General features: G+C 38.0%; 1 protein-coding gene and 1 long non-coding RNA gene across 3 annotated transcripts in view; one reads left to right on the forward strand and one right to left on the reverse strand.

The window, feature by feature from the left end:
• The window catches only part of LOC147371050 (uncharacterized), a 35,218-nt gene extending 34,835 nt beyond the window's left edge, over positions 1 to 383 (reverse strand). Inside the window, exon 1 of the long non-coding RNA XR_015165744.1 lies at positions 44 to 383. This is a non-coding gene — a long non-coding RNA (uncharacterized LOC147371050). The remainder of the gene's footprint in view (positions 1 to 43) is intronic.
• CISD2 (CDGSH iron sulfur domain 2) lies at positions 116 to 13,323 on the forward strand. 2 transcript variants are annotated; one of them, XR_015165743.1, is made up of 4 exons: positions 116 to 287; positions 2,203 to 2,281; positions 10,546 to 10,760; positions 12,233 to 13,323. XR_015165743.1 is itself a non-coding variant. In XM_086406856.1 (3 exons), exons 1-3 carry the CDS (start codon positions 185 to 187, stop codon positions 12,320 to 12,322), a joined length of 408 nt encoding a protein of 135 aa, XP_086262982.1. In that variant the 5' UTR covers positions 116 to 184; the 3' UTR covers positions 12,323 to 13,323. The 2 variants fall into 2 exon arrangements, 1 of the variants encoding a protein (XP_086262982.1); XM_086406856.1 differs by lacking the exon at positions 2,203 to 2,281.
• The last annotated feature ends 8,954 nt before the right edge of the window (positions 13,324 to 22,277 follow it).

Here is a 22,277-nt window from a genome sequence, read left to right on the forward strand (position 1 = left end):
CGCACGTCACCCGCCCGCTGCCAATCGGCGCCCGGCAGCTCACCTCTCAGTGCAGGCGCCCAGCCCCGCCCCGGCCTGGCCCCGGCAGAGAGCGCCGGTAGGCCGCTTCCGCTCTGGGCGCAGGCGCAGCAGCTCCGCCGGAGAGCCGCGGGTGTCGGGCGAAGAGCGGACGCCGCTGGCCAGGATGGTGCTGGAGAGCGTGGCCCGCATCGTAAAGGTGCAGCTCCCCGCGTATCTGAAGCGGCTTCCAGTGCCCGAGAGTATTACAGGGTTCGCCCGACTCACAGGTAATCCTGGCCTTCAGCCAGTCCCCATCCTTGCAGGCTTCTCCACGCGGAGGGTGGGGACGGGCATCTGAAAGTCCTTCGGCCGAGGGGCGGGGCGGAGCCTGGCGGGTGGCGCGTGACCTGGGATCCCACTCCAGTATTCTCGCCTGGATAATCCCGTGGACAGAGGAGACTGGTGAGCTACAATCCGTGGTTTCGCAAGGAGTCGGACAGGACTGAGCACAGCACCCCCACTGCCACTCTCACTGCAGTCGCGGAGTAGGTGGGCACGCGCCGGCACTGCATCCTCAGAGTGTGTGTGAGGCCACATCCTGGGACTTGGCGGCCCCCTGAGCTTATCTTCGTGTCTGTCTGCAGTGTCCTTCCGTGTTGAGAGACCAGGTTTTTGCAGAGAAGGTGCTGAGTTGGGAACAGGCCCATTTTTTCCATCTCCGTCGCTCCCTGCAAGGTTGCTGGTTTATTTTAAAGTAGGAAAAGTCGTTATCCAAGGCTCAAAGGCTCTGTGTATCAGGCCGTCCCAGCTCTTGGCTGAGTTTGACCCACATAGTGTGGGTGTGTCTGTGTGAGAGAGAAACACACATACACATGTATTTGGTGGTTTTATTTACTAACAAAATTAGACAATTCCAGTTCCATGGGGGAGTGTCAACCTGTCACGGGGTCATTTGAGGTCATCACCGTAACTATGGGCCTGGAAGCAATTTAGTTTACTTGAGTTGGAGGAAAGATACTTTTGCTGGCATGACAGACCAAAAATTAGAAAGTGAAATTTCCTGATGACATGTAACATTTGCACTTAAGTTCCCTCCTTTACAAAATACAACCCACAGCGTGGGATTTCATATCTAAAAGATGAACATTTCCCGAATGCTGCCAAAACTTGGAAGATATTGTTGGGTTCTGAGCTTTACAATGCAAGTGACATATGGGTAAACCAGACTCAGGGACTGATTAGGATGATGGTAGGGGAGGAGGGAGGGGAAGCCGGTTATTGATAAAGCAAACATTGAACTCATATGTTCTGACTGATTACCAGGGAATGTAAGCATGAATTAAGATAATTTTGAGGTAAATAGGGCTGCTTCTGGAGCAGTTTAGACATCTATGGTAGCTGACTTAAAACGCAGTATTTGGAAGGCTGACAGGTAGAAGAAAAATAAGATGTATTTTGTGTAGACCAGAAGACAACTAGGGCCAAGTTAGTGATTGTTATTTGAACATGGGTTTTAGTTGCATGTTAAAGGAATTCTTTTTTTTTTTTTAATTAGAGAATGCTTTACCTTAATAGGGTGCTGTGAGAGCTATCCCCTCTCAGAGATTTAAAAAAAACAAAAGGCGGTGTCTGGTGGTGGATAGGTAAGATGTGGTAAACTAGGTCTAAATCTAGTCTAAATCTAGAGATTCTTTAAATAATAATCACAGACATTTGGTTTGTTGACAAATGGATTGTGAAAATTTAACATTTTTAGGTGTTAAAAGGTTTGACAGAAAGCATGTAATTGAATAGAAAGAGTGGTAACTGAGTGAAAGTGAAAGTGAAGTCGCTCTGTCTTGTCCGACTCTTTGCGACCCCATGGACTGCAGCCTACCAGGCTCCTCCGTCCATGGGATTTTCCAGGCAAGAGTACTGGAGTGGGGTGCCTTCTCCAAGGGATCTTCCCGACCCAGGGATTGAACCCAGGTCTCCCGCATTGAGGGCAGACGCTTTACTGTCTGAACCACCAGGTAACTGAGTAATAAACACTAAAAAAAATCTATACATAAGGAGAAACATAAAAGTAACATAAGATGAAAATGCTTGCAGATCAAGAGTTTGTAAACATCTTAGTCCTCTTTTGATTTTACTATTTTATTCTGATGGATTACAGCAATTATGTAAAATTTTGACTTTTTCTCCCCTTTTTTTACATCACAGTAGGCCTAACCATCGGAGAAGGCAATGGCACCCCACTCCAGTACTCTTGCCTGGAAAATCCCATGGACGGAGGAGCCTGGTAGGCTGTAGTCCATGGGGTCGCTAAGAGTCCGACACGACTGAGCAACTTCACTTTCACTTTTCACTTTCATGCATTGGAGAAGGATATGGCAACCCACTCCAGTGTTCTTGCCTGGAGAATCCCAGGGACAGGGGAGCCTGGTGGGTTGCCGTCTCTGGGGTCGCGCAGAGTTGGACACGACTGAAGCGACTTAGCAGCAGCAGCAGGCCTAACCATTTCCCTGCAGCTGGAAGTTTTGAATGTTTTTAATATATATATTTTATTCTTAATGTTCAGTGGGTAAGTAGCCCTATACCAATTTTTTCTCTCTTTAAATTACACCTTTAAATGTATTCATTAAATGGTAATAATACATCAAAAAGATACAATCATTTTGTGACATTTGTTCCCAGTTGCCAACTTACTTTCTTAATAATTTGTGTAAATTAACTGATGAGTTTTTAGCAGTCAAGAAAGAAAAAAAATCCCCTTACTCCCATGCCAACCTGTGCATGCTAAGTCAACTCTTTGCCACCCTATGGACTGTAGCCTGCCAGGCTTCTCTGTCCGTGGGATTCTCCAGGCAAGAGTGGGTTGCCATTTCCTTCTCCAGGGGATCTTTCCAACCCAGGGATCAAACCCAGGTCTCCTGCAGCTCCTGCACTGCAGGTAGATTCTTTACCCTGAGCCACCAGGGTGAACCCAGTTTAACCTTAATTATGTGTGTTGATTCTGAATGTGGCTGGTTTTATATTAAAGTTTTCCATAAATAGAGTGTAGATGAAGGAGACTGGAAGGTATGATATTTGACTTAATGACTAGAAGACTTTCAAACTTTTTTTTTCCCTCTCAAGAAATTCTGTCAACGAATATTTAATTCCTATTAAGGCATTAAGGAAACTCAACCTAAACCTTTTCCCTCTTGAATAAATAATATATAGTAGTTTCTTCTTTGACGCTCTTAAATACTTAATGTGAAGAATGATTCTCAGAAATAATGACAACTCTGATAAATATCTTTATAGTGCGTATTTAACCTGTCGCATTACAGTGTGTCTACATTTTAGTTCTCAGTGTAATGTCCATTTGTTTAGGAAATGATGTTTGTAATAATTACAAAAAATGAGACAGTCTGCTTTGCACTGGACAATGATAATACGACAGTTGCAGAATCTATTGTGGAGCACTATGGAAGAAAAACTTCAAAGACCAATTTCCTCTCTGAGCTGCGTCTCTTGATTAGATTGTATTAGCTAATGACATTTGGATGTCTTGAATGAACTACTTTTAGAATCCATCTTAGACCTTTTTTTGGTTGAAATAAAAACCTGGAAGATAACTTTTCAAAATAAATTGTTTAAAATGTCTACCAGATCAAAAATATTTTCATTTCTTCTCTATGATAATTAGAGCAAAAAAAAAGTTACAGTTCACATTATTGTTGCCTGTTTTTCCTTCCCTGTTTGGATCCAGTGGTGTTTTAAAGCAATTGACTCTCTCATGATGACTCTGCATTCTTAGTAAACACTTGGAGATCCTTCATTACTGTACAGTATTTATAGACAGCCCTTACCTGTCAAGACAACTTTGTCAAAAACCTGTCTTTGTTTGGGTTACATTGTTAACAGTGAGGCTTTTAAGGTAAATTAGTATAATTCCCCCTTTGAAAGTATATTGTATTCAAATATATTAACCTTTAAAAAAGCTTTCCCTGTCATACAACCTTTTAAAATAGAATAACAAAAAGCTTCCCATTCAAAAGTCAAAAAAGTTTACTTCTAGATTGAAAAGCTAGTTGTGAAACTGAATATAGTAGTTCTTCCCCACTTAAAAAGCTAGTTTCTTTGAAATGTAATGGTTTTACTCTTACAGCTATGAATCCTTGGACTGTAATATTTTTCCCAGAGTAACACAAATATGTCAGAGCTGACACTTTCAAGAGGATTAACTCTAGAAAGTACCAGTTTTGAGCAAAGAATTAAAGAAGTAGAACAGAATTGAAAACATATATCCATAGAAAGACTTATACAAGCATGTTCATAGCAGCCTTATTCATAATAATCCCAAGTTGGAAGCAGCCCAGGTACCCACCATCAGGAGAGTGGATACACAAATTATGGTGTATTCATGGAATGGAGTACTGATTAGTAATAAAAAAGAATGATTTACTGATCTACTGCATGAATCTCAAAAATTTTATAGAAAGCCTTTGTCTGTAGGAATCAGTGTCCAGGAAATAGACTGAAGGTGGCTGTGTGCTGTGCTTAGTTGCTCAGTTGTGTCTGACCCTTTGTGACCCCATGGACTGTAGCCTGCCAGGCTCCTCTGTCCATGGGGATTCTCCAGGCAAGAATACTGGAGTGGGTTGCCATTTCCTCTTCCAGGGGATCTTCCCAACCCAGGGATCAAACCCAGGTCTCCCGCATGGTGGGTGAATTCTTTACTGTCTGAGCCACAAGGGAAGCCCAAGAAAACTTGAGTAGAGTGGGTAGCCTACTCACTCCTTCTCCAGGGGAACTTCCCAACCCAGAAATTGAACTGGGGTTTCCAGCTGAGCTACCCCAGAAGCCTAGACCCACTCCAGTATTCTTGCTTGGAGAATCCCATGAACAGAGGAGCCTGGCAAGCTACAGTCCATAAGGTCCCAAAGAGTTGGACATGACTGAAGCAACTAGTTGGGATCAAATGCTTATGTCTCCTGCATTGGCAGGAGGGTTCTTTACCACTAGCGCCACTTTGGAAGCCCCTCAGTGGAGGCTAAACAGTGTCTTTAGTTGTCACAGCTCAGAGCTAAACACCTGAGATCTGTTTGTTTTATTGTATGTAAATTTACCTTTTTTTTTTTTTAAGAAATGGAACAAAAGATGAATTTTCTTAATAGGAAAGTGTAATAAATGATTAAGTTCAAGCTAAAGAGTTGCATTTATTAACATGTAAATAATAAAGTTTATTTTTAAAAGATTAAAGAATTTTATTTCAGAAAACTTACTTTTGAGACTTTGGGAAAATATTTACATACTGTAAGTTGTAAAAGTTTTTTCCCCTTTTTAAAGAAAAAAAAGTTTTTTCCCCTCTTCCGAGGTAGACCAACTAAATTTAAAAGTCAGTGTAATTAAAAAGCTTTTATGAAGAACAATTTTGATGTCATTTAAAACATTTTCTTCCATGTAACCACTCTGCAATTTAGAATTCCTCGTGTCATCAAGTATTTGTTGAGCACTTACTGTGGGACAGGCAATGTTCTAGATACTGGGACACTGTTCTGTTTATAGCAGTGAGTGGAAAAATTGATTATTAATTTCATTTTATTGGCCCTTTGGTCCTAAGTAGTCTTTACGTGGTAATAGTAAAGCCATCCATTAAAAATATTTTATTTTCATCTTTCTATAGTTCAGAAGTGAAGTCATTTCTATGTTTTACCCATGTTGATACATTAGAAAACATTAGAAAATATTTATGAAATTATCAGCAATCAAGTTACCAGTGTTATTTTTATGGGATCATTATATGCAACCTTTTGAAAAGTAAGAAAAAACAGAGCAAAATAGAAATGAACAGTGTTACCAATTCTTGACTGGTGGGATTACAAGTTATTTTATTTTTTATACTTTTTAAAAATTTTCAGATTTTATAAATTAAATGCTATTTCTGGTAATCCTTAAACATTTTTAGAATGTACTGTACAAAATACACATTAAACCTAACAATTAGTGGGTAGTAGATTTCCCTTTACAGACCTAATATATCTGCCGTAGCTCAATATATATTAAACAGGTTCATAAGAAATAGCCAATCTTAAATTTTTTTTAAAAATTTCTTGTTTATTCTGTATTTCATATTTACCAAAAATCAGCTCTAACATATAATTTAAATGATTTAATTGAGCTTTATAGGCTGTATTATTTTCCTGTATAATTTTTCCTGTACTTAAATTGAAGTTTGTCATCTTTAAAAGTAAATTTTCCCACATAAGACTGTTGTATAAATTATTTTGTTGTAGGAAATAATAGTACCTTTCATCACTGTATTCCTACGATGTTTTACCGAGGAATTAAGTGTTGAAAGAAGAAAATTTTCTGAAGTAAATTTTAAAACAGCATTCTATTTATTCCCTGAGATTTGTAGGTTAAGATAGGGAATGTTAAACTTAAGAATCTAAGTTGAGGTTATCATCTTTATATGTTCATTCTCTTAACTTTTTGACTTTGATTTACTCAACCTCTTGAGACTTTTAAATTTCGTAGTATACATAATAATACTTAATGTTATACTACATTCAAAAACATTTATTGAATAAGTACTGGTTCAAAATATTGTACTGGATGTTGGGGCCAATAACAGTCTAAGACATTTATTGCCTGATCTGTAAGATAAGTGTAAATAAATAATTACAGTACAATGTGAGTGAGAAAGGGACTGACATTTACACTCTAGATGTCATTTATTCGTTCATTAAGTCACTTAAATTCATTCATTCGTTAAGTCACTCATAAAACATTTATGAGGTTCTACTTTGTGCCAGGAAGTGGAGTTCCTTTTCCTGTAGGATTATGGAGGAATCAACTTTGTAAACTTTGTATGATAAAAGAAAATGAGGAAAAGGGGCTTGAAAGCAGAGGAAGGAGCGATTGATTTGCTTTGTGAAATTGAGAAAGATTTCCCTGGTGGCTCAGATGGTAAAGCATCTGTCTACAATGCAGGAGACCTGGGTTCCATCCCTGGGTTGGGAAGATCCCCTGGAAAAGCAAATAGCAATCCACTCCAGTACTATTGCCTGGAAAATCCCATGGATGGAGGAGCCTCATAGGCTACAGTCCATGGGGTCCCGAAGAGTCAGACAGGACTGAGCAACTTCACTTTAATTTTCTGCAGGAAGCAGTATTTGACCCTAGTTTTAAAGGGTCCACATAAATGAGTCAGGTAGACCACAAGTAGAAAGGCACGGCAGACAGAAGGAATCCCTCATGCAAAGGACACAGGAAACCTGCCACTAGGTAATCAGTAGCTTTGGCTGGCTCTAAGTACAAGAGGGATGGGATATTTGTGGGTGTTGACACTGTCAAAGTAGCCTTCCCATGTCATAGACATGGTACTTTGTGGAAACCTGGTCTACAGCAGCACCATCCAAAAGCCTTTTGGTGATGATGGAAATGTTTTCTGTGCTATCAAACATAGTAGCCACTAGCCACACATATGGAGAAGGCAATGGCACCCCACTCCAGTTCTCTTGCCTGGAAAATCCCAGGGATGGGGGAGCCTGGAAGGCTGCCGTCTATGGGGTTGCACAGAGTCGGACACGACTGAAGTGACTTAGCATAGCATAGCATAGCCACACATAATAGCTCTGGCGCTATTAAAATGTGACTAGTGTGTCTCAGAAACTAAATTATGAATTCTACTTAATTTTATTTAAATAGCCACATGTATTAGTCATGTTTTTTATGTTCTATTTTTTATGATAATTGGACATCTTGGGGACCTTGCTGGCCAGGGAGGTTTGCCCACTCCCCGGACTAGCTGATGCCAAAAGATAGTAAACTACTTGCTTGTGAGCATATTTTTGATATGCAAACCAACCAATCCAAAGCCTACACTCCAAACACCTTTATCTAACTCTCACTTACCAAGCAGTATTCACCCTGCCCTAAATCACCCAAGGCCAGATATGAGACAGTTAGGGACTACCTCTCTAGCCCAAAGCCCACTGAAATTATTCAGGCCAATACTAAACTGTTCACTGTGCTTTACCTTGCCTTTTCTGTAAACCACAATAAAGGCTTGTGCCCTTTTCTCTCACCTTGCTCCTGACCAAGCCTCATACTTACCTATATGGTCATGGGTGGCCTGTTGTGCTCCCTCCTCTTGTGAATTGTAAGTAAACTTTTCTTTCAAGGCAGTTGTCTCCATGTCTGTTGTCTTACCATATCTGATTATAACAAAATCCTGGGTGCAAACAAAACAGTGTGGCTAGTGGTTACGGTCTTGGATAGCAAAGATCTATAAATAGACCCTTCACCCCAGGAAGCAGTTCTTTGTCATTTTCAGAATGTTAATTCACTCAGAGTGTTTCTGTGGAGTGTCTGCACTTTTGTTAAGAGACTAGAACAGATCAGCCTGACTGGCAAGATCTTACCCTTACAGAATTTCATTCTGGTGACTGAAAGATTATATCCCCAAAGATTTCTGCCATGTAGTATTGTCAGGTTGAGTCGGCAAAATGTTTTTTCATAATCTTAATAAAAACTACCATTCACTTTTACCTTCTCTGTGCCAGGCACTCTTATAGGTGCTGCACATATGTAAATAGGTTGTTTCATCTAGAGCTCATAACAAACCTTTGGCATGGTGTTATATCAAAAATAGCTTCGTTTTGGAAGAGTTAGTATTAAGCCAGCCTTTTAATAGTTGAATAGTAAGAACAGTTATCTCTGGAGAGTAGTTTTACTGAGAGAAGAACAGATAAAATTTTGGCTCTGTTGAATTTCATTCATAGTGACTGAGAATAGGCTTTGTACTTACTCTCCTGGGTTAAGCTCCAGTTTACCCACATGAAAAATGGGAATAATAATGGTGCCTACTAAATTCAGTTAACACAATGTTAACTGAGGTATTATAGTTGCACTCTTAGCATGATCTGTTCATTTATTATTAACAGTTATTAGCATGCCTTAGCATATGACCTTCAATTTTTCTTTTTCTCCATTAAGCTACAGTGCTTATTAGCAAGGTGTCAGGTTAGCACTCAGTGAATGATGACAAGTGATAACTCTTAAGGTCAGAAGGGATTCCCTATGGAACCCAGAAGAGGCAGTGTACTAGCCAACATTTGATAAATGCATGCTGAAATATAAATATTTTGCCTCCTTGCTGTGTTTCTCTCTGCAGACATAGAGAACATTTCATTTATGTCACTTATATTTCCTATCCCCCAAAACAGTGCTGAGTACAAGAGGCTTTAATTAATACTTATGAAGTAAGATGTATCTAATAATGAGATTATTTAGTATGTGAAAATTTCACCTAGCTCTTTAAAATAGCTTTTACACAACACAACATTTAGGTTTTTCTATAGGAATCACACTATGCCTTACAAAAAAATGTAAATTAAAGCACTGAAGACATATTCTGTCTGAAATTATAAATCAGTGGTAAATAGTTTACAGGAAATTCTGTTGTGTGATTTTAGACATGGTGGAAATGTTTTCTAAACATATAAAATTGAGTTTTATTTATAATTATGGTGATTGTAATTCCTGAAATAAAACTAAACACAAATATACTTAGGATAATGAGATAGGGTATTGGATAGAGGGTTTATTTCTGAAAACTTTGTTTTCCAGTTTCAAAAGTCTCAAGGCAGTCCACAAATAAAATGAAGTGGTCCTAGGTACTGGTTCCTTGATATTTATTCACAGTTTTACAAATAAGGTAAGAAATTAGAGTGAGAAGTAAAGAATTAGCTGAAGGGTGAGACATGCTATTTAAGTTCTTTAAAAAATTTTTTTTAGTTCTAATGAGGTGGATGAAACTGGAGCCTATTATACAGAGTGAAGTAAGCCAGAAAGAAAAACACCAATACAGTATACTAACGCATATATATGGAATTTAGAAAGATGGTAACAATAACCCTGTATACGAGACAGCAGAAGAGACACTGATGTATAGAACAGTCTTTTGGACTCTGTGGGAGAGGGAGAGGGTGGGATGATTTGGGAGAATGGCATTGAAATATGTATAATATCATATATGAAACGAGTCGCCAGTCCAGGTTCGATGCACAATACTGGATGCTTGGGGCTGGTGCACTGGGACGACCCAGAGGGATGGTATGGGGAGGGAGGAGGGAGGAGGGTTCAGGATGGGGAACACATATATACCTGTGACAGATTCATTTTGATATATGGCAAAACCAATACAATATTGTAAAGTTAAATAAAATTTTTAAAAAAATTCACACAAAAAAAAAATAATAAAATTTTTTTAAAACTGGAAAAAAAATTTATTTACAATAGGTCCTTTTTTGGGGGGGGAATCAATGAAAGTTTATTAATTTATCATTAGCAATTGGAATAAGCAGTTATTTGGTACTTATATGCAACAGGTATTGACCTAGGTAATTTACATGTATTATTTAATTTTAAAATATTTATGTTTCATTTTTAACTAGACTACAGTAGCTCTTTGTTGGTCACAGCATAGCAGTCTGTACATGTCAGCCCCAAACTCCCAGTCCATCCCTATTTGAGTCCTTTTTCAGACTCTTAACAAATCTGTAATTTTAGTTTCAGAATGGCTTCGGTTGTTGCCTTTCCTTGGCGTACTCGCACTACTTGGCTACCTTGCGGTTCGTCCATTCCTCCCGAAGAAAAAGCAACAGAAGGATAGCTTGATTAATCTTAAAATACAAAAGGAAAATCCCAAAGTGGTGAATGAAATAAACATCGAAGATTTGTGCCTTACTAAAGCAGCTTATTGTAGGTGTTGGCGTTCTAAGACGGTAAGATGTCCATTTACACATACACTAAAATTTTGTGCAGTTAACATGGTTTTGCTTCTTAAATCCCTGGTTTTGAGGTTCTGTGAGATGAGAGAATTTTCCATAGTATTCAGCACTGAAAATCTGTTATAAATTAAAGTTTGCCTCTTCTGATCAATATACTTCCTACATTAGGAAAGTTAGAGCAGCACAGAAACTTAATTGAGCAAGTTACTTAATCCTTAATCTCTGTCAGTTTTTTTTAATCTGTTAATATCACAGAAATTTTTGAGGATTTAGTGAGATGATGTATGTATAGTACAGTGCCTTCTATGTAGTATGAGCTAGTGAATGGCAGCTGTAATTATGGATGATTTTGAATATGGAAATTAAAAAGGAATTTGGTAGATGCAACTAGATTATCATATGATGTGAATTAAGTCAGACAGAAAAATACCATATAATATCATATATGGAATCTAAAATAAGACACAGATGAACCTACTTATGAAACAGAGAATCAAGGCAGAGAACAGACTGGTGATTGCCAAGGGGGTGGGGGGTGGGGAAGGGTGGAGTGCGAGGTGAGGGTTAGCAGATAAAGATTTTATATATAGAATGGATAAACAACAAGGTCCTACTGTACAGCACAGAAAACTATTCAGTATCCTATGATAAACTGTAATGGAAAATAATATTTTTTAAAAAAAGAGTATATATGTGTATAACTGAATCACTTTGCTATACAGCAGTATTTTCGACAATTTGTAAATCAATTATATTTCAATTAAGAACAAATAAATAGACAAGGAGGAGGAGTTTGGAATGATACATTGTAAGTAGTTGATGAGATCTGTTTTCTTCTGCTACTTTGGTCATAGGCTATTTGAGACTTTAAGAACAATAATGTTCATCATAGCATCATTTATAATAACAAAATCTTAGAAACAATCTAGATATCTGATAATAGAGGAATGATTACAGTATGGTATAATACAAGAGTGCACATAGTAAATAGAGGAAAAAAGATACCAAATTGTTAATTATTACTTATGAGTAAGTTTTTAAAAATATGTTTTATAATGTTTTTTAAAGTATTATAGTGTGCATAAGTTTTATAGTGAGAAAACATGAAAGAATTTAATTTGAATTTAAATTACATCCTTTAAAAATTTAAAATAATTGAAAAGGTGAGCTCAGAGTTAGAGCTGTATAAAAAATAGGAGCTTATTTTGATCTCCCTTTAAGACTATCATATTGACTTGTATGGAATCATCCAAAGCTTTTAAAATCTGCCAAATAATGAAATACTTAAATGTTAGGTTTGCCATAGTATTGGAAGGTAGTTAGCTATAGAATATATCTGTTGCTCAGAAAAGCTATCTGTTTTTTTTTCTCCCAAAGTAATGGACTTTCTTTATAAGAGCATGTCAAAAATATTTCTACTTACTGACTCATTTGAAAAATAACATCTGCAATTTTTTCCTTTCTAGTTTCCTGCCTGTGATGGTTCACATAATAAACACAATGAATTGACAGGAGATAATGTGGGTCCACTAATACTGAAGAAGAAAGAAGTGTAATAGTAATGAATTAGGATGGAATTCAATTCTGTGCTGTAAAAAGTTAGAACAATATTTTTGCATTCTTTGTTTATAGAAGATCTTTCAAATGGTGGTCTTAATTATTGCTACTGGTTGAATAATTATTTCTGCCAATTTATTTTCTTTTTACACTACTGTTTATATTTGATACTTTGTATATTCAAGCAGTCTTTATATAGAAATTAAATGACAGTTCTTTCATTCTGACTTCAAAGAATTAATGTATCTTCCTACAAAAAAAATCAACATTTTTAATTTTAATTGAGAAGGTTTTGGCAATGAGTGCAAAGCTGTTTGAACATCAATATTTTCAACGGAATCTATACTTTATAAATGTCTGCCTCCACTATTAAATATGTATATAGTTAGTACCCTTCTGTTTTGATCATTTGCAGTGATTTTTTTCCCCTTCCATATTTCATTCTTTTTAGGTCAGTAAGAAAAATATTGCTGTCAGAATTGCTTGAGTTTTCAAAGAGAAAAACTCTTTGCTTTTAAAATATTGTTCTCTATAAATGTGAATACCCGAATTTCAGAAAAAACAGGAACTGGGTATAAAGTTTCAACCAGGAACAATTATTTACATTATAAAAGACTTGTTTATAAAAGGTTTGTTTGTGTCTGTTTACATGTCTTGTGTGTGTGTATGTCAGAGCCGTCTGACTCCGTGACAAAGTCGGGTAGGATGGCAAGACTACTTAGAGCTAAACTCATGAGCTGCTGCAATTTGAAGGTCAGTTAAAAATAAAGTAAATCTGGTACGGCTGGATCCCTTTGCTGTTCACCTGAAATTATTACAACATTGTTAATTGGCTGAACCCCAATATGAAATAGTTTTTAAAAATCTGAATTTATAGTAATATAATAGTTCATTGTTCAAAATTGTATCTGTATAAACATTTTCCTCTTCATTACAGTGTAAACCAGTAAAACAAAATACAAAATGTGTGCAAAATAAACTTATTGGAGAATCTTTAAAACTTTCATAGTTTTTTTAGCCTGAGTCAATTTAATTTCATATTACAATTCTTATATTAATAGCTATCAGTCAGTCCACTGTGCTTTCTTTATATATGAAGACGGTTCAGGAGGCAGTCATACTTAATTCTTCCAATAATCATCAAAGCTAATAGTTACTGTGTACTTATGTAACAACACTGCACTAAGCATGATACCTGGATCTTTATGAAGAGTTTATCACATTTAATATCAAAGCTTCTGTCGATTTAGGTGATCTTGAGTTTCTGGTGAACAACAGCAGGAATTTTTAAGTTAGGGTTAGAAATGTAGGTATGGTTTTGAGAAGTTTTACAAGCTGTATGTACAAAATTGTTGCTCTTTCTTCTGCTGTGAGTAGGAAGAAATACGACATTGCTCTCACTTTTGGTATTTTTTCCCTAAGACCTTTTTCTTAACACCCTTCTGAGGTTTCAACTGTCAGATTAACCAGTTATTTTTCCACAGTTGATCACAAGACTTGGGGAAAACGCTCCTCACTGAGACTCTGCATAGCCTGGTCCATAATGCTTTTCTTGAAAACTGTTCACTGCAGATCAGAGCAACATGGTTTTGTACATGTTCTAGTAGTTGTCATTCTTAGATCTTACAAGAGAAGGTCAAATTTTCTCCAAATGTGGAGACTAGAATGAAACTACCAATGTTAAAATTGTTAGGTAGGAAGATTTTAAAAAATTGAACTTTTTTCATCTCATAAAAGGTAATTCTAATACTCCAAAAATAAGAAGGTTACACTCTCGAATAAGATTTTTTTCCTCCCCACATTTTCTGTTGTTAAAATTGGTTAAAGAAAGAAACAGTCATTTCTTTCCTAGGCCATTTCTTTCTTTAACCAATTTTAACAATTGAAAATGTGGAGAAGAAAAAAAAAGAAGGTAATACTCTTGAGTACGGTTTTTTCCTCCCTACATTTGCACCCAAATATTTTCCCACATGTGCAACTCCTTCAGAAGCCCTGGGCTGGTAGTAAGCTGTTGTTTTAATTACTTCTTTACATAAGCAGTGTTACCAGTTGCTATCATTTCCTCTTGTAAGTTCACAGAATTCTATCATGTCTGTCTTAAAAAATTGACATCTAATTGAAATCTAATTACATGTAAATTGATACAATGGAGGATACCTTAGCTCTTGAAATACATATCTTGGGTTCCTAGAACATTCTAGAAACAGCCATATTGTTACTGTCACATTATAATCATTTTGAGGACTACTGCTCCTTACCCAGGAAACCAGTCAGTCATTGCCTTACTCAGACGTGAGCACCACCATTACATAAATAAGTATCCAAAACTGTTGAGCAGGACTTGAGGTATTAGTGATTCATTCTTACAGGTGATTAAGCAAGTTACATTATGAAAAGCACATTACAATTCAGTTTTGAGTTCAATGTTTCATATGATGATTCATTAAATTGCTTTTGCATTTTGTAACCTAATTTGTTAATAAGTTTATGGCAAGCTAATTAAGCCAGCTGCTGATCTATATAGTTCTGTCTTCCTTACTGTAATCCTACAGTCTTGCATTAGAAACATGCTATTACCTTGCAAAGAGAGTTTTAAATTTTTTTAAACAGGGTTCTTAAATTATGATAGGTATTTTATTTACTACTTACCAGAAACATCTAACTGCCTTTACTTGTTTAGAATTCAGTTGTGGAGCATCACCAATCCTGAGAAGATCAGGAGAGCTCTTACTAGGCTTATAAACTTTGTTTAGAAGTGCTCGCAGATCCCCGACTTCAGCGTCTGCCTGTTCTTGTGCTGTCCTAAGTCACTCAGTCGTGTCTGACTCTTTGCAGCTCCATGGACTGTAGCCCACCAGGCTCCTCTGTCCATGGGATTCTCCTGGCAAGAATACTGGAGTGGGTTGCCATGCCTTCCTCCAGGGGATCTTCTGGATCCAGGTGTCAAACTCACATTTCCCACGCTGGCAGGCAGGTTCTTTATCACTAGCGCCACATGGGAAGCCCTGGCTTGTTATTACTTCACCTCTAATTCTAACAAGTTTATTTATCTGATTTCTGCTCCTGAACAAATCACAAGTATCGACAGGGTCCTTCTAGAGTCAGGTAAATAATGTGACAGCTGACAGCAGGGGAGGGAACCAAAAAATAAATTTAATGTGAACAGTAAAAGTGTAGCAACTTGAGAAAACTTAAAGTAGGGTCCTCCACAACACAGTGCCTAAGAGCATCACTGTGGTCCAATTACACAAGTAATGTTTAATGATGGATTTGTATCAAGATGGTGGTGTCATCTGCATATCTGAGGTTACTGATATTTCTCCTGGCAATCTTGATTCCAGCTTGTGCTTCCTCCAGAACAGTGTTTCTCATGATGTACTCTGCATATAAGTTAAATAAGCAGGGTGACAATATACAGCCTTGACGTACTCCTTTTCCTATTTGGAACCAGTCTGTTGTTCCATGTCCAGTTCTAACTGTTGCTTCCTAACCTGCATACAGATTTCTCAGGAGGCAGATCAGGTGGTCTGGTATTCCCATCTCTTGAAGAATTTTCCAGTTTGTTGTGATCCACACAGTCAAAGGCTTTGGCATAGTCAATAAAACAGAAATATATGTTTTTCTGGAACTCGCTTGCTTTTTCCATGATCCAGCGGATGTTGGCAACTGGGGAAACAGTGGAAACAGTGGCTGACTTTTATTTTTCTGGGCTCCAAATCACTGCAGATGGTGATTGCAGCCATGAAATTAAAAGACGCTTACTCCTTGGAAGGAAAGTTATGACCAACCTAGATAGCGTATTAAAAAGCAGAGACATTACTTTGCCAACAAAGGTCCATCTAGTCAAGGCTATGGCTTTTCTAGTGGTCATGTATGGATGTGAGAGTTGGACTGTAAAGAAAGCTGAGTGCCGAAGAATGATGCTTTTGAACTGTGGTGTTGGAGAAGACTCTTGAGAGTCCCTTGTACTGCAAGGAGATCCAACCAGTCCATCCTAAAGGAGATCAGTCCTGGGTGTTCATTGGAAGGACTGATGTTGAAGCTGAAACTCCAATACTTTGGCCACCTGATGTGAAGAGCTGACTCATTGGAAAAGACCCTGATGCTGGGAAGGATTGAGAGCAGGAGGAGAAGTGGGCAGCAGAGGATGAGATGGTTGGATGGCATCACTGACTCAATGGACATGGGTTTGGGTGGACTCCGGGAACTGGTGATAGACAGGGAGGCCTGGCGTGCTGCGGTTCATGGGGTCACAAAGAGTTGGACACGACTGATCGACTGAACTGAACTGAAGTAGTTTAAGGTATGTAAGAAGGTAGGATTTGTGTTTTGTTTGGTTATACCAATTTCTACTTCATACAGTTAAAAGCTGAGTGCTTAAAGTGGTATCCAGGTGGAAAGTTTATGCAGGAAATACCTTGACTCATTCCTTGATATTTGGAGGCTTTCTCATAGGCAGTTTTTCATTCAGTTGAAACATGTTTCAGGTTTAATGATTAATTCACTACATAATTTAATTTGCTAAAATATGAGAAAAACTAAAGGAACACTGATTTAAACCACATAAATCAAGTTAGATAACCTCCTCCACCTTAGGGAGGATGACAAGTCATGTTTAAAGTCATTCAGCTGTAGTTCTGTGACTGCCTTACTGACCACGTAGTCCCTTTGCACCAGAGATAGGACTGTAGAAGACTCAGGGCTGTTGCTCTGTTCTGGCTATGCTGCGTCATCTGAGATTATGATTTAGTTGTCACAGTAACTTTTTACTGGAAGCTCATGGTATCATGTTCAGAGAGACATCTATTATCTTTCGCAGAAATCCAATTTGTTTGGAGGTTATGTTGAAGCAAGCATTAGTTTTATATAAAAAGTAGACCATATTACTTACTAGCAGTACTATTGTGCAATTTTCTACTAGGTTTATATATATATATAAATGTGTGTGTGTGTGTGTGTGTGTTTTGGCCATATGGCATACAGGATCTTAGTTCCCTGACCAGGGATTGAACCCATGACCCCCACAGTGGAAGTACAGAGTCCTAACCACTGGACCTCCAGGGAATTCCATTTATGGTTTTGAAGGACACTGAAAATCTGTTCTGAGAGGCATTATCTCTGCCAGAAAGGACATCACTTTCTAAGTTTCCTTTGGCTTGAATCCTTGATTCTTGCTTACAAAAAGTATATTCTGTGACTCTGTTCTCTTAAAACACTGTTGTCAAATAAACCAGCCACAATATTTACAAGTTACTGATGTTTATTATAAAGCTGTAATTTTCCAAAATAATATAGAAATGGGAAAAGAGTAGTAAATTGCATAATTACAGAGATGAACCTTGTAATTGAAAATTAAAATGTCAACGTTCACTAAATTCTCAAATTTCCTGTAATTTTCCATTAGTATCCATCATAAATTCCTCTGCATTAATCACACTAAAGATAAGAATCAATAACATCCCTTCAATAATTTAAGACAGAAGTACAGCGTCTTTAACAAGATGCTGCTGCCATGAAGGGAAATAAGATGAACGCAGAAGTACATTCACTTTAAAATTTTGCATGCAACTGTGTAGCAACACACTGGAAAATCTAGAGGAAATGGATAATTTCCTAGTAAAACATAAAAGATCAAAAGCGACCCAAGATAAAATTCTACATGTTAATAGACCAATTTTCAGATATGAATGAAAGAAGCAAATTTTAAAATCCTAATTTTAAAAGTTCCAGGTTTGCAATGGCAACACACTCCAGTACTTGCCTGTAAAATCCCATGGACGGAGGAGCCTGGTAGGCTGCAGTCCATGGGGTCGCTAGGAGTCGGACACGACTGAGCGACTTCACTTTCACTTTTCACTTTCATGCATTGGAGAAGGAAATGGCAACCCACTCCAGTGTTTTTGCCTGGAGAATCCCAGGGACGGGGGAGCCTGGTGGGCTGCCGTCTGTGGGGTCGCACAGAGTCAGACACGACTGAAGTGACTTAGCAGCAGCAGCAGGTTTGCAAAGAGATGATTCTAATGTGATTTAAAGTATCCCAAATTTCTTCAAAAAGGAACAACTCTTCAACTCATTTCATACAGCTGCTGCTGCTGTGGCTGCAAACTGTCCGACTCTGTGCGACCTCATAGACAGCAGCCCACCAGGCTCTTCTGTCCACAGGATTCTCTAGGCAAGAATAGTGCAGTGGGCTGCCATTTCCTTCTCCAATTCATACAGCTAGTATAATATTAATATAAAAAATTGGTAAAGAAACAGAAGCCCCCCCCCAAAAAAAAGACCAATCTCATCTATACATATGGATGAAAATTCTAAATAAAGGTGTGCTGTGCTTAGTCACTCATTTGTGTCTGACTTTTTACCACCCCATGGACTGTAGCCCACCTGGCTCCTCTGTCCATGGGAATTCTCCAGGCAAGAATACTGTAGAGGGTTGCCACGCCCTCCTCCAGGGGATCTTCCCAACCCAGGGATCAAACCCAGGTCTCCTGCACTGCAGGTGGATTCTTTACCAGCTGAGCTACTAGGGAAGCCCAAACAAAAGTGTCGCACTGTTAAAAAAAAATCACGATGGCAAAAAGGATTGTATTCCAGGAATTCAAGAGTGTTTTGATTTCAGCACATCTATTAATACAATCTTGTCACTTCTTTTTAATCTCCTCTGCTTTTGTTAGGTTCTTAATGTTTCTGTTCTTTATTGTGCCCATCCTGAGGTGAAATGTTGCCTTGATACCTCCAATTTTCTTAAAGAGATCTCTAATCTTTCCCATTCTATTGCTTTCCTCTATTTCTTTGCATTGTTCATTGAAGAAGGCCTTTTCATCTCTCCTTGCTATTCTCTGGAACTCTGCATTCAGTTGGGTATATCTTTCCCTTTCTCCTTTGCTTTTTTGCTTGTCTTCTTTCCTCAGCTATTTATAAAGCATCCTCAGACAACTACTTTGCCTTATTGCACTTCTTTTTCTTTGGGATGGTTTTGGTCACTCACTGCCTCCCGTACAATGTTATGAACCTCTGTCCATAGTTCTTCAGGTCCTCTGTCTACCAGATCAAATCCTCTGAATCTATTTGTCCTAATGACTGGGATAACCAGGATACTGTGGTCACTTACCTAGAGCCAGACATCCTTGAGTGTGAAGTCACATGGGCCTTCCTTAGGAAGCATTACTACAAACAAAGCTAGTGGAAGTGACAGAATTCCAGCTGAGCTATTTCAAATCCTAAAACATGATGCTGTGAAAGTGCTGCACTCAATATGTCAGCAAATTTGGAAAACTCAGCAGTGGTCACAGGACTGGAAGAGATTAGTTTTCATTCCAATCCCAAAGGAGGACAGTGCCAAAGAATGTTAAAATAACCAGACAATTTTGCTCATTTTGCATGCTAGTAAGGTTATGCTCAAAATCCTTCAAGCTAGGCTTCAGCAGTATGTGAACCGAGAACTTCTAGGTGTACAAGTTGGGTTTTGAAAAGGCAGAGGAACCAGAGATTGAATTGCCAACATACATTGGATCATAGAGAAAGCAAGGGAATTTCAGAAAAATACATGGTTTTGCATCATTGACTATTCTAAAGCCTTTGACTGTGTGGATCACAACAAACTATGGAAAATTCTTAAAGAGATGGGAATACCAGGCCACCTTACCTGTCTCCTGAGGTATCTGTATGCAGGTCAAGAAGCAACAGTTAGAATCTTACATGGAACAATGGACTGGTTCAAAATTGGGAAAGGAGTAAGTACATCAAGGCTGTATACTGTCATCCTGCTTATTTAATTTATATGCAGAGTACATCATGAGAAGTCCTGGGCTGGATGAACACATAAGCTGGAATGACGATTGCCAGGGAAATATCAACAAACTCAGACATGCAGATGATATCACTCTAATGGCAGAAAATGAAGAGGAACTAAAGAGCCTCTTGAGGGTAAAAGAAGAGAGTGAAAAAGCTGGCTTAAAATTCAACAGTCAAAAAAGTAAGATCATGGCATCCAGTTCCATCACTTCACAAATAGAAAGGGAAAACAGAGGAAGCAGTGACAGATTTTATTTTCTTGAGCCCCCAAATCCCTGTGGATGGTGACTGCAGCCATAATTAAAAGACACTTGCTCCTTGGAAGGAAAGCTATGTCAAATCTAGACAGCGTGTTGAAAAGCAAGGACATCACTTTGCCGACAAAGCTGGTTTCCCAGAAGTCATGAATGGATGTTAGGGTTGGACCATAAAAAAAACTGAGCACCAAAGAATTGATGCTTTTGAACCATGGTGCTGGAGAAGACTCTTGAGAGTTCCCTGGACTGCAAGGAGATCCAACCAGTCAATCCTAAAGGAAATCAAACTTGAATATTCATTGAAAGGACTGATGCTGAAGCTGAAGCTCCAATACTTTGGCCACCTGATGTGAAGAGCAGAATCCCTAGAAAAGACCCTGATGCTGGGAAAGACTGAAGGCAAAAGGAGAAAGGGGTGGCAGGGGATGAGATGGTTAGATAGCATCACTGACTCAATGGATATGAATTTGAGCAAACTCCAGGAGATAGTGAAGGTCAGAGAAGCCTGGTATGCACAGTCCATGAGGTCGCAGAGAGTCGGACACGACTTAGCAACTGAACAACAATTAACAGAAACAGTTACCCAGGTGATTAAAGAAGCAAAAACATGATCATATTTGTTGTTGTTCAGTCACTCAGTCGTGTCTGACTCTTTGCGATCCCATGGACTGCAGCATGCCAGGTTTCCCTGTCCTTCACCAACTCCCGGAGCTTGCTCAAACTCATGTCCATTGAGTTGGTGATGCCATCCAAACATCTTGTCCTCTATCATCCCCTTCTCCTCCTGCCTTCAATCTTTCTTAGCATCACTGTCTTTTCCAATGAGTTGGCTCTTTGCATCAGGTGGCCCCAGTACTGAAGCTTCAGCTCCATGATCATATCGATAGATGGTGAAAGGCACGTTACTAAGATTTAGTAGCCATTCCTAATGAAGATTCTTGAGTAAAACAGAAATTGAAGGAAACTGCTTAAAACAATGAAGAGTATTTATGAAAACTGCAATTATTTAAAATTGTAAGCTGTTTCAATTAAAATCAGGAACTAACTGGAATGGTTACTGTCAATTATTAAAGAGTATTTTGGAGGATCCAGTGACTGTTGATATGATTTTATATGCCTAGGAAATGCCAGAGCTTGGAAAAGACAGAATTAGAGAGGGATTTTGAGTAAAGTACTCAGAAACCAGATGAATATACAAAATTTAATAGCAATAAGCACTCAGAAGTGCTAATGGGAGAAATATTTCATTCACGATAGCAAAAAAGCCCAAAAGGTAGAATAAATTTGCTCAGAAAAGTACAATACTTATAAGAAAAAAATAACCTATAAAAATGTTACTATAAGATACTGAACAAAATTTAAACATACTAAAAAACACTACTGTAAAAATACAAATCTCTTAAAGTTAATTGAATAGAACACATTAGAATTATGAGTATTTTTAAATTGGATTAAACTATCTTAAGATTCATTTGGAATAGTCAGAAAATTCTACAAAAACAAACAATATGAGAGAAACTTTACTCACCAGATATCAGCATATACTACAGTCATTGGAATCAAGTCAATATGGTAAGAAAAATAACTGCATTAAATAAGAATAAACTAGATTGGTAGAAAAGAATTGAGGTGAAAATTTAACATATGATGAATATGGTGCTTTAATTCAAACAGAAAACAACACTGGACTCCTAATTTTCATTAAAAGCTTTGATGTGATATAAAATTATTTTAAAAATAATTACTGGGAATTCCCTGGCAGTCCAGGGGTGAGAACTCAGTGCTCTCACTGCCAGAGCCCTTAGTTCAACCCCTGGTTGGGGAACTAAGATCCCACAAGTCAGAGGGCATGGCCAAAAACAAAAAAAATATTTTTTATTATTTTAGAAAGAGAGTTGGGGGT

This window comes from Bos grunniens, chromosome 6, assembly GCF_055505025.1.
Source record: "Bos grunniens cultivar Pamir isolate PY7600 chromosome 6, Bosgru_T2T1.0, whole genome shotgun sequence".
Taxonomy (NCBI): Eukaryota; Metazoa; Chordata; class Mammalia; order Artiodactyla; family Bovidae; genus Bos; species Bos grunniens.

Bases quoted from the DNA above. Each gene is read 5' to 3' on its own strand.
- CISD2 (XM_086406856.1), top strand. From the start codon at position 185: ATGGTGCTGGAGAGCGTGGCCCGCATCGTAAAGGTGCAGCTCCCCGCG. The intron at 288-10,545 runs GTAATCCTGGCC...CTGTAATTTTAG, and splicing joins AGGGTTCGCCCGACTCACAG to TTTCAGAATGGCTTCGGTTG. The intron at 10,761-12,232 runs GTAAGATGTCCA...TTTCCTTTCTAG, and splicing joins GGTGTTGGCGTTCTAAGACG to TTTCCTGCCTGTGATGGTTC.